We start from the raw sequence: 20,192 nt of genomic DNA, 5'->3' as shown, positions 1-20,192 counted from the left end.
TTTCCTGCATGTCTCTGATGGATGTTTTCTTAAATGGTTAGGCTGTGTTTTACCTTGGTTTATTGAAAGGAATCAATTTTCAAGATTCGTCAAATCAATAAGGTAAAAAGAAAACGAAGATCAAAGAAACAATAACAACATTTCATCATAACTTTGGTGACTTGGCCTCAGGAATCTCTGCGCTGGCAGGAAGCTGGAGGTGGGGGGGGGAGGTGGGGGCGAGCTGGCTTCCAAGTCCCCACTGCCCCAGGCTGAGAGTATCACTCCAATCGGAATCTGGGTTGGGGGCATAGGGCCCCACCTGGTCCTGACCCAGGAGCCCAAACAGCTGTGCCTCCCCCTTTGTCTGTGGCAGGAAGCTTGTCTTTTGAGTTGGAATCTGGGTCACCACTGCCCAATTCTGCCCATAAAGCTCCAAGTGGCCAGAGCCAGAGCCGGAGCTTTGATTGACATGAAAGCCCATAGTTATGAGGGTAGCAGAGAGCTGAGGGCATCTCCTAACACTCAGATTTGGGGGTTCTCTTAGAAATCAAAGTTGCTGGTGTTCCCAACCCCTGAAAGGGCTAGCTGGAGCTGGGTTTGCCGGCCATTAGATCCCCAGACTCCTGTTCCCCAGGAACAACTCAAGTTTGGTGGTTAGGCAAAGACAGGAAAGAGTATATTGCTAGAGAGGTTTGACGACCACCAGGGAGAAATGCTGGCCCACAGGCGGGCCTCATTTTATCCCAAAAACCTGTGTTTCCCCCCCCCCCAAAGATGTGCTCACACTGGGTGTTACTGACATGTGCCCTGTGGGGCAGGGCCCGGTAGAGGAGGAGAGCTGGGCTTAGGGAGCAGCCCTGAGCTTCTTGACTCCTCTTGGGCTACATACAGGAGGGAAGGTGTTAGGACATGGTTGGCCCAGTTGACATAGTGCAGAACCCACACAGGGTGCTGAGGAGGGTGGCAGGCAGCTCTTCTGGGACAGTACCGTTCCCAGGGCCAGGCCTCAGAGATGGGCTGTGGAGGAGAGGGGGCAGAGAGTCCCTTTGCCCCAGTGGAAGCTGGTCAGAAACAGGACAGAGGGGAGGCATGGCACTCGACAGTGGCACAGGCCGCTCACTCGAAGGTCTCCCACTGCCTACGGAGTTGCTCCACAGAGGCCGGGGCTGGGGCTGGGCTCACGTCTTGCTTGGTTTTTCGTAGCAAATCCTCAAAAGGGTCTCTGGCCTGTGCAGGAGCAGAGGGCTGCAGGGCTGGCTCTAGACCCTGGGGGGGTCTGGGAGGCAGCAGTGGGGGTTCACTAGGCCTCTGGACCAACCCCTGCTTGGCCTCAGCAGCCCTGGCACTTGAGCGTGCCAGAGGCAACGTTCGGATCCTGGAGGGGGGTACAGCTGGGGGGCCAAGTGGCTGCAGGGGACTAGTGTGGGTACCCATGGGAATCTGGCCAAAGAGATTGGGCATGGAGAGAGCAGAGAGGTGCGGCTGAGACCTGTGAGGGCCATAGAAGCCAGAACCAGACAGCAGGATACTAGGTGCATATGCCGGCCCCAGGGATGCTGGAGGGGTCCCAAAATGCCTGGCTGGTGTGGAGCCCAGGGACAGGGTAGGTGGTGCTGCTGGCATAGATGGGACAAAGGGATTGAGGGGCGGCTGTACAAAAGGGGTGGGTGTCACTGTTGGGGGGAAGCTGAGCTGGGGAGTGAACGAGGTGGCCACATTGGGGGTGGCAGGATGTGGTGGGATGGTGCTGCCTGACCAGGCTGTATTAAGTGGGTCCAGGAGGGCAAGCAGGGCATCACTGCCTGAGCCTGCAGCTCCTGGGGCTGGGCTGAGCGGCTGCAGAAGTTCTGCGGTGCCTTGGGGCGCACTGGGGAGCAGCCCTGACAAGAGCGCGGGGCTCAGGGCACCTCGTCTTTCTCGGTCCATCTGGAACGGCTCTGAAGAGAAGTCGCCAGGCGGGCCACCAGCAGCCTGGAGCTTGGCTGGCCGGGCAGTGGGCGGTGGAGGCACAATGCCCAGCTCAGGGGTCTTTCTGCCTTGTGGCCGGGGAACGGTGATGCTGCCCAGAGCTGAGATGGGAGCCTCCTCCTTGACGCTGGGGCTCAGGATGCCCTCCTGGTTCTGGGGTCTGTAAGGCAGGGCTGGGGAACTACCAAGCAGAGCTGCGGGCTTCTCAGGGGAGGTGGTGGAGGGCTTGGTGGGGATGGCCATGTCGTCCTGACCCAGACTCCAGAGCTTAGTGTATGGATGAGGAAGCTTCAGAGCTGCAGCCATGCCAAGGCCCCTTTCACTTCTGCACAGGTCCAGCCTCTGTGGGGGAGGAAGGAGGGAGTGGTGACCACAGGCTGGCCCAGGCAACAGTAGAAAGTACATGCCTGTTCCCAACCCTTCCTCGTGATAGGCACATGGCTCCTGAGACAGGGAGGAGACACAGGTTCCCAGGACTCCTGCAGAGATCTAGGCCTATCTGGACTTAGAGCCCTATTGTGTCCCACAAAGGGAATCCAGAAGAATCTGTCTTTTTACAAAAACCTATGATTGCCAAGCAGTTTCAGGAAAATGTCCCATCTGTGCGCCACCTAACAATGGCTTGGGTCTTTCTGCTGTTCAGAGACTATAGTATCTTTGGTCACTCACAAGAGGGCAAGTGGCTCCAGGCCTGGATGAAGACACGTGAACCGGAAAAGGGAGACTGTGAGTCCTGACTCTTGCCTGACACTTGTAGGCCATTTGACCTGTCTCTGGACTAGAGTTGCTTTATTCCCAGAAGGTGGGATAATCTGTGACTCCCGGAGGGGGAAGGTGACTGATAGTCACATTGGGAGAACCAATCCAGAACCCAGGAGTTTGATCCGAGGAGCCCTGGGGGGTCTGGACAAGCCTCGAAGCAGCCTACCCTCTGAGATAAGAATGGAGGCAGGCAGACACCCCCTGCTGTGCTAGCAGACAGCTCTGGGCGATGGCTGGCAGCTTGGTGGTGCTGCTGGCAATGGGGTGGGGTTGGAGTATTGACTTAAGATGGGTGGGGAGCGTGTCGGAAATGGCATGGATGACTTGGAGGACCTAACTCATAAGCAGGAAACACCCCATACATACCTGGTAGTCAAAGCTCCCTGGCTGTTCCTGCAAGTCTTTGGGGGCCCGGAGATCCTCCAAGCTCTTGGCTTGGCCCAGTGGCTGCAGTGGTGCCTCCATGTCTAGGCTGCTGAAGACATCTTCTAGAAGGTCAATGCTCGCAGCTCTGTCGGGTGGAGCAGGGATAGGTCCCCAGGGCTCAGGAACTAACTGCTCTGGACTCTCCGTCTCATCACCTTCTGCGCTGTCAGATTCTTTCAATGTCCGGTATGGCTGTGGCCTGGGAGGAAACAAAGCCAGCTGAATTTTCCTCTAGGGCATCTGTGGGAGCAGCAAGTGGCCCTAGCCCCATTTTTTTTTTTTCTTTTTTTTTCTGGTTTCTCCTGTGGCTAGATTGTGTTCTTCTGTGTGCTTGGTGCCCTGGGCAGAACGCTGTGGCTCTCACCTGCTCTGAGGAGACCTCGAAGTGCCCTAGAGCCCAGGGTCTTTGTATGCACACATACAAATGAGGCAGGAGTGGAGGGGACATTGCATTCGCGCACATGTATTCCTTTGTCCCTCCTGCTCCCTGTATAGTAAGCAGCCTCAGCTTCAGGGTCAGGTCCAGAATATGCCTAACCACGAGCATCTCTAAGGAGACTTCTAGGCCTCAACTTGTAGGACTTCTGTTTGAGCCCGGGTCGTAGCCCTCATTGGGAGGACCTGGGCAGGTCAGTTGATCTTTGTGAGTGTGGCTCTGTGAACAAGTACAGAGGCTATGCAAAGCTGGCGACAACCACCCACGCATGCATGGCTGTCACCTGCGCTCTACACACATCACAACCTTCGGGCGAGCTGGGCCTAAGTAACAGCTGGTTCCTTTGGCTGAGCCTCAGGGCAACATTGAGCTGTGGGGAGGCGGTGCCTGCCCTGCCTGAGGTGAAGGCTGGCTAGTGCAGCGCCCTGGTGAAGTAGGCGGAGGACTCCACCTGCTGGTCACAAGCATGGTGACACCAAAGGCTCACTGAAAGATTAGGAGGGAGGACAGCCCCAGCTCTGGTCATCAGACGTTGTTGTCTGGGACTTACACTCTACAGATGAGGACATGAAGCTCAAAAGACTCAAGAAACTCATTCTGTGCTTCACATCATCCAGAAAGGGGTGGAAATGGAGGCCAAGTGTGAGATTCTCCAAAGTCCTTGCCTCACTGACCAAGGAACTCAGGAACCTTTAATCTAATCTGAGCACAAAGGAAGGGATAAGGAAGAGTCCTACTTCCTAAACGCAAGGGAGCAGTAGTTTTTAACCCTTAGTGTTGTGAATTAAGGTGGAACAGCTCCTTTATAAACACACAGCAAGCCCTGAACTGGCTCTGGGTACAGGCTAAAGAAGAGAATTTTTATCCACTGCTTAAAGAAGGAAGCATCAGGGGCCCCTGTGTCCAGCATGTGAGGCCCTGGGTTCTATTCCCAGCACCATTTAAGGGTGTGTTTGTGTATGTGTGTGTCAACCATTTAATTCAGAGAACCTAATAGGGTAAGGCCTTGGGCAGAGTCAGTGGGAGTCCCCTAAGCAGGTTGCTTTTTCTGCAGGGTGATTTGAGGTTGCCTCTCAGATGGGCATGTGTTGTTTCAAGAGCTCTTTGTTCTAACTAGTAATAGCTACATCAGTAGGCACATTAAACCTGAGACAGCAGAGACAGTACCGCTGGGGAAAGCCTGATTCTTCAAACTTTTTTAAAAAAAAAAAGATCAAAGAGAGAATGAAAGTAGTGGAAAGGTGCGTGTGAAGACCAGGGACGAGGGACTACATGGACTACACACTGCTGTTGCTGCAGTAAGCTGCCAGCAGGAAAGGGACAGGGGCAGGGTAGCCTTGGACTCAGACAGTCCAGGATGACGCCCCAGGGAGAAGGTGCTAGTGCTGGTGCTGGTCAGAAAGGAGGGTGGGGCTGAGGGGTGGACTGGTGGAGGAAGACAATAGTCCCTCAATAGTGAACTGGCCAGCAGCTAGCACTCTGGCAGGTTGTGGTCACACCCCTGAGGCTCCTGGGTAGAACACTGGTATGTAAGGTGAGCTTCTTTTCCTTTAAAAAGAATTGCTGTTTGTAATTTGTATGCAGCTTAGGATACAAAATAAGATAATTAAGATGAAATTAATTTTAAGAAAGCCAGATAGACCATAACATGTAAATAAGACAGATCTTGTATATAGCTCAGACTAGCTTGGAACTTGCCCAGGCTAGTCTGAAACAGTCCTTCTATCTCAGCCTCCTAAGTGCTGAGACTACAGGTGTGCATCATCATACATGACTGATATGCTGGTGTTAACACATTTCATGTAACTAAAGTTGGCTTTCTACTTAACAGCCAACTTTACTTCCTTCTCCAAGGCTTTCTAAGATGCACTGAGAAAAGGAGGATCAGTAGTCAGGCTTACTGTTCCATTAATCAAGTCATTTCCCCTTGTAAGGAATGGAGACCAACACTTCAGCCTCATCTGTTACCTGTCACAGCCATGTGGGGCTGGGACAGCAGGAGCCTGAGAAAGCCTGTAGACATGCCATCCACCCTGTAAATAGGCATCCGGGAACTTTTCTCCCCATGGCAGCAAGCAGCTCCAGTCCCCCACGCTCCCCCCTGAACCCTAAGAGTCACCAGGTTGAGCCCAAGGAGCTGGAAAGAGGAAGAGAGACCATTCAAAGGGAGCAGAGAAGAAAAGGCTTTCAGTGAAGCCAGTGCTGGGGGCCTCTTCCCGTCGGCATTCCTCATCAGAGGAGTCTTCAGAGAGGAAGACAGCATAGTGTCGCAAGGGCTTTACCAGGCTGGACAAGAGAGAAAAGAAGAGGCAGTTAGGGTACCAAGAGAGCACCATGAGAGGGTGGGGAGAAGGCTCCAGGGCACCCACTGGGGTAAGGAGGCTGACTCTAAGCAGAGAGGAAGCTGGGTTTGCCATGTGTGTCAAGGGCCTTGAACTCTCACCCAGCAATGTCTGGCCTGGTTAATTTACGCTAACCCTAAATTAACAATGAACCCTCACTGCTCTATTTAAAGTACTAAAATACTTCCAGCAAGTGGAACCAGGCACTGCTGGCCGAATGCTGTCTTCCCATTACATATAATGCTAATGAACAGAATTTAAAAGCACGACACAGTTGCTATTTTCATGATTGGCCTCCCCACACCGTAGGCACTATCTCTACAGATTCCATCGGCTATGAGTTCAAAATGTGGCTGTGGTGGCACATGCTCTTAATCCTAGCACTAGGAGGCAGAGGTGGATGGATCTCTGAGTTTGAGGCCAGCCTGGTCTACAGAGTGAGCTCCAGAACAACCACGGCTACACAGAAAAACCCTGTCTTGAAAAACAAAGAAAATGTTTGGAAAAATTGCATCTGTACTGAGCATGTGCATTCTGTTCTCCTATCATCATGTTATTCCCCAAACACAGCTCCACAGCATCTACACTGCATGCACACTGGATTAATTATAAAAAGTAACCGCACACACAGGAGGGTGTGACGGGCTCTTTGCAAACACCATACCATTTCACGAAACAGGCATATACACATCCTGAATTTTGGCATCTGGACCTGGTTCCCTGATGATACTGTGTCCCCTAATTTACTTGTAGGAAACTGCACAGGAGAAAGACTGAAAAAGCAAGTGCTTAAATTCCAGTAACGGCTGGGGGGAAGAGTGGGTGACCTCGCCTTTTGCTTCTTCTTTTTTTTTTCCTACAGCATGCATATCTCTACCTCAAAAATCAGTCAGGAAAAAGTTGAGCAAAAAATGAGCAACATGGAAGCAACCCCCGAGAAGACCCTTTTCTGATTAGTTGCCCTCTCTGGAGTCTCCCTTGGATGCTTCTTCAGAGAGTCTTTTTTATCTGTGATGTGGAAATTAAATATTCATTGTTATAAAAAATATATCTCCCTTGTCAGCCACCTGTGCACTCTAGCTCCGTAAACAAAAACACACCCAACCCAGAGTCCACACCTGGCTCCTATCAATTATATACTGACCAGCGGTGCCCACGAGAGGCCGTGGGCCCAGGAGAAGAGAGCTCAAACTGTGGCAGGTTCAAATCCTAGCCCCACCATGGATGCTGTTGCAGCTAACACCTCTGCCCCTGTCAGTGGCTGGGCTCACTGTGAGGAGCCCTGAGAGAGAACAGTGAAGTTTTGGGGAGAGAGTCAGGAGACGCTAGGTATCAGGGCCATCTGCCTTCAGAAGCAGCCTTTCTGCACTTTCCACTCTGGAAGTCCTTTCAGGCTGAAACAAGTACACAAAGGCCTGTACAGGAGGCTGAGGAGGGCCCTGTCATGGCAGTGCTGTGACCACATTCCTAGCGCTATCCTCTTATTACTTGAAGTAGCTCCCAGAACCATTCAAAGCTGCAGCACTTCCTGCTGTATAGCCTCATTTTCTTCTCTGTCCCTGCAGGCTCACCATGAGCTTTCTCCTCAGACTTCAGTGGAGGTTGGGGCTAGCCCAGGGTCATGCATCAGGAAGGGGCAGATACAGGGCTGTGCTAACTTCCATTCCCTGACCACCTGATACCTAGCATGAGACACCTTAGCTCTTCCACAACTGGAGAAAGACTGCTGTGGAAGGATGCTGATGGCAGGAGGCTCTGCATGAAGAAATGTGTTTCTTCTGGCCTAGCACGAAACTAGGTCCCTGCTGCCTTCATAGCCTATGAGGCTGAGTAGAAGGGACAAGCTAATCCATTGCAGAAGGGGTAAAGAGAAATATTCAGATGCAGAAGTAAACTGATCTCTCTCTTTTGCCTCTGCTCTCAAGCATGGGGCAGTTTCTAGCTGGTGTGGGGCAGGAATCCCAGCATTTTCACTCCACTCTGGGCAGCTTGAGGTGCATACTGGGTATGGGTGGATTGTAGGCCAAGCCCTGAGGCCCCTTCCCACCCATCCATGGCACTTAAGCTGGAGAGTCATCTCTGAGCAGGCATCCTTTGCCACTCAGAGTTTGTGCCTGTCTATCCCAGAACTGTTTTTCCATCTTGAAGACCTGACCCAGATGTCAACCCCTAGGAAGGACCTGAAGTTCCCAGCTATACCTGGCTGTGGGTCTTGGTACCTCATGGACCCCAGTTAATCTGCAATTCTGTTCCTGATGGAGCTCAAGGCCAGGGGCCTGGCCATTGCTGCTTTTCTTCCTCCTGGGGCCCACATTAGTAGGATGAAGGTTTGTGGTTAAAAGACTGAGGGCTGGCATGCTGGGGATCCTTCCTCCTCCTCCAAGAGCACCTAACACATTACACAGATCTCATCACTTTAGGGGTCTGATAAATGTGACCCCTGAGATACTTACATACAAAGTGTACAGGATTAAGAGCAGAAGGCATCAAGCTAGGGTTCGGGTTAACACCACAGGCACTGGGGTGGCCAGTGCTGTGATCCCTACTGCTGGAGTAACCTGTTATTACCTGAAGTGCCTCTGAGAACAGCAACCTAACATGCAGCCGTCTAGCCATCTCCCCCTTTGTCTGAGCACCTACCTACCTACTTACCTACCCAAAGTGCATTTCCTGACTGTGCTTAAGCAGATCTAGTGCTAGGGATCTGCTAGGGGACTACTGATGAAGGAGAGAAAAGTGAGCAGATAACCAAGCCAGAAAGCAAGCCAGGGGCTCTAGCTCAGGCTCTCCTAAGAATCACAGCGCTGACCACAGATACACACAAGACAACATACGTCCTTACCTGGGTCACATAGAGCCAAGTGCTTGGTGAGCCTCAAATTCACTGTGAATGCCTCTTCGACACCTACAGAAAGCACGAGCCCCTTCCCTGGCACAGACCATTCCTGTCACATTCCCAGAGAGCAGAGAGATAGCCTTTATGCTGGGAGGACTTTGGTGTCATTAAAGTGCTGCAGGGCGGGGTCATCTTTGACACCTGGGTCCTTCCCCCCCACCCCCCACCCCCGGTGTCCCCCGTGCTGTGACTGCAGGAAGCAGGAGAGGGAGCACTACTTCTCAGTCTACACCTAGCTTCTTTCAGCTGGCTCTGCCGGCAGGCCAGGCTCAGGTGTTCATAGCACATCATTGCTTCTTGAGTGACAGGCACTGGAGGGAAATGTGCCATGTGATTTGGTCAATCAGAGCTTTGTCATGTCCAGGACACAAGGATGGCGATGACTCAGAAAACAACTCACATGCTGTCCACACAATTTCTCACTAATTTTTCATAACAGAGAAAGCAAAGCTCAGAGAAGGGGTGTTCCTAGCCTGGGGTCACACAGCAGCTGAAGATGGGGCTGGAGTGGAATCTAGATTTGCCTGTCTCTAAACACCACAGGGTCCTGCCACCTGTTCCCTGGAGCTGAAACAATGAAATGAGAGGTAGGGGGTTTCCACTTCCCCTTTTAATGAAAGATGAGGTTTCAAAATAAACTTATTTAAATTCAGCTGCTCATGTTCTCCCATGAAAGATACAGTCAGATATTTGTCAGGGATAAAGGATGAACCATCGAAAATGTCCAGGTTTAAATTTTTTATTAGCTTAAGGCAGAATATAAAAAACTGTACCTCTTCCCTCATTAACCCAATTCAGCTACTACCCTGCAGTCTGCCCCCCACCATTTGCCTGCATTTTATTACACACAAAGGGGCTGTCTGGGAAAAGGCAGGCCTCGCTGAACTTGGCTACCCAGCAAGGGCTGTGATGTCACGGTGTGAGAGAAAGGCTCTGTCCATCACAGCTTGGACCTATCATCTCTCTGCTGCCCCTGCCTTGTCCACCCTGCAGTGGGGTTCCCATGCGGATGACTCCTGAGCCCTTTCTAATGTTTGGTTTAACGTGTCGCTGGTTAGCGCGCGTGTGTGACAGTGGTGACAGGCGAGGCTGTTCCTTTTTAAATACCATGTCAGAGACACGGCATCAGGAAGCTGGGATGTGCTCTGCGCTCTCTGCTGCTTCAGGATCGCACTGGCTTATTTTTTAATGAGGAAGATCTACATCGAGAGTTTTTTAATGTGTCACATCGCATGGACAAATCAGCTGCACGTCACGCTGGCCCGAAATGAAGTGCTGACAAATGTAGATGTTTCAAATTTAATTGACATTTAAATGCACTTGAGATAAAGATGGGAGGAAATCATCCAGGCCTTGGTCTCCTGAGGTAATGAGGGGACACCATGATCATTTTAGAAGAATCATTTCACGCTGGCACAAAGGGTCTTCACTTTGTAAATGGCCTGGCTACTTTGTGTTTCTTGATGACACAGTCCTGGTTGGGTAGCTTGTATAGACAGGCACTGGAGAAGGCCAGCCTGTCCATTTTCAACTTCTTTTTCCTTTCTTTCCAGACACCTTGGCAAAGTCGCTTTACCTCCTTGGACCTTGAGTTCTCTGCAAATGGGGATGCTGTGCTTTCCTGAAGGCCTGAGCAGGGAAGTGAAATGCTCGCCAAGGGCTTTGCATGGTGCCTACTAAGTACTGAGCCCTCAGCTGCTGTCCCCATGCTGCTTTACACAGTGATGTTGGACACCTCTCTCCTGGTCAGAGATGAAGAGGTGGTTGTTATCTTCCACACGAGCGGTCCTCCGCTGGATGTATCTCAGGAGATGGGTATCACCCAGCCAGCCTTACCTAGAATTCCCACAGCTCTTCCAACCACATGATATAGGACCATCCCCCCCAACCACAGACTTGGTAGTGGCTGAAAAGCAGAAAGGGCTCTGAGGCAAGGTTGGGTACCTCTGGGAGCCGGAGGCAGCCAGAGTAAGAGCTGCTGTGTTGAGGGAGGAGCTAAAGGCTGACACAGGAACTATGTACACAGGGATGTTTGTACTCAGTTACATGAATATCCGCTGAAGAGCGAGGGTTATTGCCATCGCCAGTCACCATCAGAACAAGGGCTATTCTGCTGTCAGTGATAATTCCTACTGTCATCGGCAAGAATCCAGATCCTTCCACTTCCTTGGAAACTGGCTTTGCCAAGAGACAGCAGGGGTGAGGGGTACCCTTGGCTCAAAGACTCTCAGATGAGGCTCCCTAGAAAATGGCATGGACTCTGCACTTTCATCCTGAGCAGAACAAACGTGGCTTGATGGCCAGGGGTGCCTCTGAGACCATCAAGGGTGGGTTGTTCAGGAGAGAGCAGACCTGGGGGTGGGAGCCTTGGATAGGGAAAGGATAGATGGCTTGGGTAGGCTGAGGTGATGTGTGGCCAGGTGGTAGGGCTACCATCAGGAGCAGGAAGATGGCCAGTCCTGGTCTCTCTCTTGGGCTTATTATTATTTATTTTCTACTCTCCACTAATGCACCCACTGAGGCATTCCTCAGCCTTTGTGGCCATCCCTTCTGTCAACAGAATTCTCTAATGCCCATATGGTAAGCCCAGACTTGTGGTTCAAGCATGGCCAGAGAAGGTCCTTACCAAGTTAGCAGGGAACATACACAGGAATAAGACGTTTCCACTCTCTGGGCTCTGGGCTTCGGGGCTAAGGTGAGGATAGGGAGAGTCTGGAGATACCAACATTGTGTGGACTCAGCCCTTCACCCTCAGAACAACCCTGAGGGCCATGGAAGCTGTGGAGAGGGACCTCTCACGACATTCCTAGGTGTGCGACTCAGCCTCAGGGTAAGCTGCTCCACTTGCTAGAGGCCTGGCTCCTTTGTGTTTGAGAGGGGCTCATGCTGTCCTGGCTGGGCTCAGGGAGGTTAGGCATGACCCATGATGGGGCTGGGAACACAATAAGCTATTGTGGCATGGAAAGTATAAGAGGCAGGGGTCTCAGCTAAGTGTTAAAGCCTTTAAGAGGTAATGGAAAGGGTAATTCCTTGGAGCTTTCCAGAGAGAATCAATCCCTGTGGTGATAGAGCTTGGGAACTGTCCTTCTGTGTGTGGGGAGGATGCTTCGGATGTGTGGGTGCAGCTTTCTTTGACTGCTGAGCGACCTTTGTGCTCAGTCACATGAAGAGCCAGTGAAAGGGCTATGGTGTCTCCAGTCATATGAGCCATTGCCGATGGGGTAGAGACACCCCCAGCTTGGACACTCTTGGATGGGGGGGTAACCCTTTTCCAGTTTTGGCTCCAGTGCCTCATATGGCTTCAGGATTCTCTTTGTCTCTACCACCCAGAATCCACTGGGGAGGTGCTGAGTCAGGTCAGGGGCCTCTCACTCTGCTAATTGGGCCTGTGACCTTCTGTGAGGGTGTTTGGATTTCTGGTTGCTCAGGCAGTAGGTATTGGCAGCCTGCCAGGGGGTTAGCCCCCCCTGGGGCCCAGGCCCAGCTGGTATCCTGGAGACTTGACTTGTTCCTGAGCTGGTGGCAGCTCCTAGCTCTTGCAGGATCAGGGCAGGCGAGGTGCTAGCAGCTTCACAGTCATAGTCCACGCACACCTGGTATACAGTGAGTGCTTGTTAGGTGTTTGTGCTTGTTTATTGGCATTTTCCTGATCTCCAGGGTTGGTGGACTGTGAGCAGCAGGCATCTTCCTTCACCAATTCCTATGTTCCTCCATTGAGGAAATACCTTTGAGTAGAAATCTGAATAAGCACTGGTTTGTGAATCAAAGTCAGAGTGGAAGAATATACAACTATTGCCCTGGAGAAGCTCGGGGCACAGGCACATGTGTGTGTGAGTTCACGAGCGAATGTATATGTGCAACCACATGCACACTTCTACAAATAGTGTGTATGATATATCCAGAGGAATTTTAGCAGTATAGGTTCACACTGGGGATGGGGGTATGGGGAGGAAAGTCTGTGGTCCTTGCTGAACATCCAGGTATGGGAGGACTGAGACTGGCAGTTGCTGGAGAGGTGAGGAGGGAGGGGAGGTCATGTACCCCTCCTAATTTAGGATGTGACCGTGGCTCCTCTGGATAGTCTCAGGTGGAGGAGAAGCCTTGGTACCTCAGAGGTGGTGGGCAGAGCCCTCAGCAGTGTGGGCTCCACTCGGTGCAGACTGTCTGTCCAGCCAGCACACCTGCAACCTTCCTCATCCAGAGAATTTCCAGCTGCTGCTGGCTGCCCAGAACCCCAGCGGTGCAGTTCTGGCAGAATGAATGAGGCAGTGCAGTTCCTGTTCACTGAGTTCTACAGAACTGACGGGTACTGGCATAGTCATCAAGAGGTAGAACTGAAGCCCAGCTCTGCCACTAACCAGCTGGGTGGCCAAGGGCAGGGATAATTCTTGAACTTTTGGCCACTACTGTAAAACAGAGCTCAGATCTCTCACCTCCCAATTTCTCATGAGGATGCAATGAAATGTCCTGTGTAAAGTGCCTAGCACACAGTTCTCAGTGAATGGTACTATCAGGTCCACATCTTGTAGCGATATAGAATGAGAGAAAGCTCAGCAAGGAGGGGTATGACCCCAACATTTTTCTTATGAATGAAACCTTGGGAACAAAAGCTAAAGGTATAGTATGGGGGCAGGTTAAGAAGAAACATTCCCTCCATATACACCCCTGGAGTCACAAATGACAGAGGTTATCGAGACACAGTGATAAGTCCATACAGTTGGATGCCACGGACTGGGGAGTTCTAAAAATATGACTAGGCAAAGCCTGGAGGGAACTCTACAGATACTTATGGATCACTGAATCAAAGTTGTGGGATTCAAAGTGCACTTGTCTCCTTCCTGACCTCTAGGCTGTCTCTAAGGCGACTGTATGATTATGATAAACAAAACTGCTTAAAAAGATCAGCTTTCCTGTAGATCTGCTGGGAGAGGTTCCCTGGAGGCTGTACCTGGGCTCGTCTTTCGTATAAGGGAACTTCAATAATAGGTTGTGGCCAGCAGAACCTGCATCTTCGTGAGAATGCCATGCAGTCTAGAGAGGTTGGAGGGCAGGTGACCAGAACAGGGCACTTCAGGTCCACTGCCATCTGCAAGTCCCTAACCTCAGGACCCATCAGGTGGACTGATGTACCATGAAGAGGAGCCAGGGGCCATACCCAGGTGATGCCCCTCTGTATTTTCAGTCACTCAGTGAGGGCCACTGTCCCTGTCCCTGATCCCTCTGTAGCCTTCTATTAGGGAACACGAGACTGACACCTGGACAGCACTGTGGTCATTGAGCCCTTGCCTCAGTCTCAGTGTGGAGTCATGTGGAGATGGTGAGACTCATCACAGTGTTCTTAGAGTGGGCCATGGAGCGTTGGCTGAGAAGCAAGCTGCATGGGGATTCCCCAACACCTGGCAAGCTGGGTGGAAATACCTTGGGGCTTGACAACCAGGCGTGCTCTGGTTGGGAACCAAGGCCACCTCTAACAAGGGGAGGTGTGACTGTGTGACCTCTTTGCACTCATGGTAGAGGCTGAGGAGCTGCTGGAGCATAATCAGGTTCTGAATAGAAAGGCTGGATGGTGGAGAAGCTAGGGCCAGTCTTCTGTCATAAGACTGGTGGTCTCACTCAGTCTCATGGACCTGAGACTTTAGTGATCTTGGCCTGAGCCTCAGCTTCTCCATCAAGAACCTGATACCAGCTATCTGACACTAGCCCACGGGAAATGTGCTCAGGCTCTTCTGGTGACTGTTCTGTGACAGTAAAACTGAGGGGCCCCACTTCCCAATTTCAGGCTCCAGAGAATCTGGGAAGAGGGCTGGTAAGCTGGGCAAGCTGTCTTGGGACACAGAGCTGTGTCTTTGGGCAAGGCCAGACTGCAAAGGGGCCACATAGGTCCTATGATAAGAAGGGCAACAGGGTGCAATGGCAAGGGCTAGGAAGCAGAACTTAGGTGGCACTGCTACTTTCCAACTGTGGCTGGTCCCTCCCAGTCCCCGCCAGGGGAAAGTGCTAGCACAGCAGAGGGACTAGAGGATAGAGTGTCCTGCTGACTAGCATCTTCTGTTTTGAATGATAAAGGGAGGAGCTAATGCTTCTTAGAAAAAAATACTGCGAGGGATTAATGCTTATTAGAATAATAATAATAATAGGAGGGGCTAACGCTTCTTGGAGGGAAAGAGCAGTTAATTGTATTGTGCCTTCATTTTGTTGAGTGTGTACATGTGAGGTCTGTGTAGGGGCAGGTGTGCCTGCATGTGTGGAGGCCAGAGGCTGACATCAGCTGTCTTCCCTTATTGCTGTCTACCTTATTGGTCTGAGACGGCCTCTCACTGAACCCACCGCTCACTGGTTAGCTAGACTGGCTGGCCAAGGCTGTGCTCTACTACACTCTCTTTTGTGAGGGCGCTGGGGATCCAAACTCAGGACCTTATGCTGACTGAGCCATCTCCCCAACCCTTAGCCTCACCTTATTCAGTGAGTGGCGATTAAAAAACAGACCCCCTCCCCCCAAAATCTTTTAAAGTGTTTATCCAAATGCTACGAAATGGCCTTAAGGGACAAGGAAACTTTGATTCAGAAAGAAAATTTCCCGTTGGGCAAATGTAAGTCAACAGATGAATCACCATGGGAACTCCCTCTGAAGGCTGATCAGTGTGTGCCTACCAGGTTTTCAAAGATGTTCACTGAATGAATGGACATGTGAATGTACATAGAGAGCAATGGACAAAACACGTCAGCAGGAAAGGAAGAGACGGACTTTAGGGGAGTAGCAGTTAGCACCGCTGGATCTTGGTGGAGCTCCGCCTTGCTGAGTAGAGATAACTGCTGAACGTGCTGCTGGAAGTGAGGGCAGGGCAGGAAGCTAAGAGTCACCTCTTCAGCTACAGCCCACACTCTCTAAGAGCCCAGTGGACTTTGCTGTCCCTGGCAGAGATGAAGATCTAGGACAAGAAAAGTCAGAGTGGATGAAAAGGCCAGGTCCTGAATCCATGTGTGCCAGTGGGAACCGCCCTCCACAAAGAGCACTGGACGATGACTTCTGCCTCCTGGGCCCTCTTCTGAACTCTCCCAGCACGAAGCTGACAGATTGGTGGCGCTGTTTTCCTTTCCTTCCAGAACAATATTTGAGGAGTCTGTTTTATTAAAATATTTTCCGCTGGATGCTTCCTGTGTTTCAAGAAGTTGGTCTTGCCAGCTGGAGCTGGTGACAGTTGAGAGAAACACATCCAAGTGCTGTTGTGACATGGCATTTGGAAGTGGAGGAGCATGGGGGAGTAGTAGGGGGATGGCAGCATGGAAGAGATGCAGGAAAACACCCGGGTGGCACCAGAAATGTCATTGGCATGATGAGAGCACAGCCTCCCTCTTCCTCATTAAGGAAATGTGAAAAGGAACCCTAGCAATGACGTCTTAGAGCATCCCTTGCTACCTCCTGGCCAGCCCGAGCTGCGACGAGGTGTTCTCGTGAACCTGTCTTTTAATTCCTGCCACTGTTGTTTGCCAGTCCTCTGAACCAGCCCCCATACCCTCTCTTGTCCAGTTCATCTCAACCTGACACTTTCAGGAAAGAAATCTAAGACAGGCACATTACACAAAAATACTGAAGTGATTCCGACACGGCTAAGGCAATTACCAGGAAGAGCTACCTTCTTGACACAACTAGCTCTTTGCACACACTAAAGCATCGCCCCCTGTCACTGGATTTGGAACAGAAACAGCATAAGTAAGTGTGCTTGGTGAGTCCAATCTCTAATCAGGACTGCAAGGTGGGGAATGTGTTTCCATAGGATGTGAACCGCTGCTGGTCGTGTGTGTGTATGCAAGAACAGCCAGAGTTTATGACTCAGAATCCACAGGTCCATGGCCTCTAGCCTAGGACACTGTAAAAGGATCAGCTACGAAGAGGTAGCCAATTCCATTCTGTTCACGAGAAATCTTCAGGACAAGAGGAACTCCAGCGCCATGCAGCATTCTCACCACAAGGGGGCAGTCATAATCCACAGCAAAGAAGGCATCCCAAAGCATTCTGACAATACCCAGGGTGCAGACAGAGCCCAAGTTAAACCTGCCCCAACTGCAGGCATCCCCTCTTCAAAATCTCACACATCCAAGCATCTCCAGAAACACACACACACTCTCTCCCACTCTGATGTTCTCTGGGTAAAAACTATTCAGGAAGGCTGATTCTAAAAACAGAGGATCATGGGAGAACTGAAGTGCACCTGGTATCATGCCACGGCCTGACATTTTGGAGATTTTTTCTTCTATTTTGGCACCTGTTCTTTGTAAAGAAGGGCACTCCTTCCTTCCACACAAGGGAAGAATGTTTTTCCTCAGCCCTCAAAGAACCCTAGGCTAAGATGGATTGGTGATATATAAGGTACCATTCTAAAGATATCCCAGGAAGCTGTTGAGTAGCTGCCGAATTGTCTGGGCAGAGCCCAGGGCTATGCACACTGACACAAGGAGAGCTAGTGCTACTTTCTCCAAGTGGCTCTGGAGTTGGAGCTGTCTGCAGCTTTTGACCCTGCAGGCTCAGTCACCCAATCTATTTAACAGCTACTTGGGTTGTGACCAAAACTGGTTCTAGGCTGGGTCCTGGGGTAACCTGAGGAGCTTCAGGACACAGGGGACATTGAAGAAAAGTCCTAATAGCACACGAGATCAAAGAGCCTAGGAGAGACCAAGGGTAGTATATCATGTGTATAAACTCAAGCCATGGGAATTTTGGACACCAGCAGGGTGTTCTTGCTAAACAAGCAGCCTCTTTGGCAAGGCAGCTTATTCTTCAGTGTAAGAGGCCCGGGACCTTTGGAATGTGACTGAGTACGTTGGCCTCACCACTCAAAGTGTAGCCCAGGTTCCCTGTTGTGGTGCTTCTTGCTGATGTGACAGTAGAGGCTGACTGTGACACCAATGACCAAGCCCTGCTCCTTGTCCAGCCTCCTTGTTTAACTCCTGCTCAGGATTTCAAGGGAACCTCCAAGAGGAAGGCTGAAGTTGCATGCTTGATGGCAACAAAGATCTGGCTCATTGGGTTCTTAGAGAGAGATGGGACGGGCCAACTGTACTCACTGCTCAGGGCTTGAAACAGATGTCCTCCGGCCTTCCACAGTGATGTTGCTCTTGGGTCTCTTGACGACATGAGGACGAGGTGGTCGTACCTAAGGATGAACATGGGGAAGTCCCCAAGAAGGAATGAGTTGGAAAGGCCCCACAGGTTCTTTGTGAACATTTAGGCAGGCAGCCCCAGAAGGCTTGGTTAGAGGTTCTCCAGGTCTGGGCTACCAGGGTCCTGCTTATCATGGAAACACCACTATTTACCATACAGCATATGGATATGCTATCTGGAATTTAAGCCAGAAAGGCTCTCCTTATCTGCAGACCCACCGGCCTCTCAGAGGGCTGAGTGAGGTATGAACTGCATGGGAGGCAAAACCACAAAGTCCTTATCCCTGGAATTCAGAAACTAGTGTGTGGATCAAAGAATTTCCACTTACACTTGTTTTATGGGTACACACGCTCAATGTACTCTTTCACATCGAATTACAGGATACTTGTTTTCTTCTCTGAATGGAAGAGGAAGCAACTGACAGCTCCACAGAGTGCCTAGCCAAGCCAAACTGCTTCTCAGGGCACCCCATGTGCCGTCTCCCAGTAGAGCTCAACTGGATGCTGCACAAAGCGCAGCTTAGGAGTGGCAGTGGGCACGTGAGGGCAGCAGAGAGCTTCCTATTTTCACTGCTGACACTGTGGGTAGATGGGTTATTCTGAGCTGCCACCTCTAAAAACCAAGATGGAACCTCAGAGGATAGGTTGGCCCCTTCCCTGCCCCATCAAAGTCTATGATGGATGAATTTCTCAGTACTCTTAGGTTGAGTCTCATTTGGTCCAATCAGTATTGTGTGGCTTTATGTGTGGTACCATCACTGCTGACCACTTCCAATGCCAAGGAGGTTTGGGAAGAGAGCTGAGAATGTCCCTCTGTGGCTCTTTGCAGGGGGCATGCATTACCTGTAACTGCAATGACACACTGGCTGAGTGCTGCTGACAAGATGGGAAGGACAGACACACTCCATTACCTACTGCCCTTTTCCACAACAACCCCACCTCCGGCAGCTGGTGGGTGACACAGCACAATGGCTTAGGAGCAATATTACAGAAGTTGGCTGCATACAAGACCAGTCTTGATAGAGTCTCATGGAGCCCTCAGGTCTGTGCACGTCTGACCGAACCAAAGATTTTCCTGTGGAGCGGCCAGTCTGAACTCAGCCTCATTTGGCAAATCAGAAACATGGTAAAGGCCAAGAACATTCCATAAAACATGCCGTCTTCTTCCACGGGGCTATTGTTAAGATTCAACCACAGGGTGAGGGTAACATACTGGCGTGGACACGGCACAAGTGTGGGCTCCAGAAATGCTTGCCTGCTTCTTTGTGATTGAGATGCCCCCTTTTATCAACAGCAAAAGGAAGGGAGGGAGTGCCTACACGAAGATAGATTGCAGATAGTTTTAATCCTTTCAGGCATCCTGTGAGGAGCCTGGTACATAGTGGAGCCTCAGCAAGATGTGTAGACAGGCCAATGTTACTGTCTGGAATATAACAGCAGTAAGTACTGTTATCAGAATGGTGCCTGCCACCCAACAGATATTTGGTCAACATTTGCTGAATAAATAGATGGCTCTATATGTCCCTATTCTCTTATGGAGGTGGTTTCCCCCTCAAGGACCCTTGGATCCCTGAGACTCTGCCTGCAAAGGAGGATAATGCAGCTGGGTGGAACAGCTCTTCTGCCCTTGGCAGGATCCTGGGGACTACGCTCAGGAAGGTCAGACATTATGGCCTGTCAGCTTGTCCCGCACAGGGCTGCTCCTTGCTACAATGCAGACAGGTTAAGAATGTGAACTTGCTACTGAAGTGGGGGGATTAAGTTTGTGGCAACTTCAACTGAACTTGCAACGTGGTGAAACATGAGGAAAAAGAACAACAGAGCTAATTAGACGAGCTGAGCTGTCAGAGTGCTGCTGAATGGCTCAGCGCCAACAAACAAAAGGAATGGGTTGGCAATCAGCAGGATCGATGGAGGAGACTGCTTCATTAGGGATGATAAAACAGACAGAGGAGGGAGAGGCGAGAGGGGTGAGGGAGGGCGGGAAAGACACAACGGACCAGAGACAGTCACCCCTGTGGTTACAGACCCACCCAGAGACACACATGCCTCACTGTTGTAGGATTATCATTACAGACAAACACCCAAATGCACCAGGGCTGGGAGACTGTACTGTATATACAGTCTCACAAACAGACATCCACAAAGGCATGCACAAGAGGTGATGGTGACATACACACACACACACACACACACACACACACACACACACACACACACA

The 20,192-nt window shown here is 51.0% G+C and overlaps 1 protein-coding gene across 3 annotated transcripts in view; it reads right to left on the bottom strand.

The window, feature by feature from the left end:
* Positions 1 to 43: 43 nt before the first annotated feature.
* The window catches only part of Dennd1a (DENN domain containing 1A), a 474,895-nt gene continuing 454,746 nt past the window's right edge, over positions 44 to 20,192 (bottom strand). For 2 of the 3 annotated variants that reach the window (XM_055599849.1, XM_055599850.1), the window contains 4 exons: positions 17,876 to 17,964; positions 5,732 to 5,860; positions 3,079 to 3,337; positions 44 to 2,292 (listed from right to left, as the gene is read on the bottom strand). In XM_055599849.1, the coding sequence (XP_055455824.1) occupies positions 1,099 to 2,292; positions 3,079 to 3,337; positions 5,732 to 5,860; positions 17,876 to 17,964 (1,671 nt within the window). In that variant the 3' untranslated portion in view covers positions 44 to 1,098. The remainder of the gene's footprint in view (positions 2,293 to 3,078; positions 3,338 to 5,731; positions 5,861 to 17,875; positions 17,965 to 20,192) is intronic. The other variant, XM_055599851.1, reaches the window with a different exon arrangement.

This window comes from Psammomys obesus, unplaced genomic scaffold, assembly GCF_907164565.1.
Source record: "Psammomys obesus unplaced genomic scaffold, mPsaObe1.curated_primary_1811, whole genome shotgun sequence".
Lineage (NCBI taxonomy): Eukaryota > Metazoa > Chordata > Mammalia > Rodentia > Muridae > Psammomys > Psammomys obesus.
Note: the sequence above shows the minus strand (reverse complement) of the source record. Positions and strands in the feature narration are given on the sequence as shown.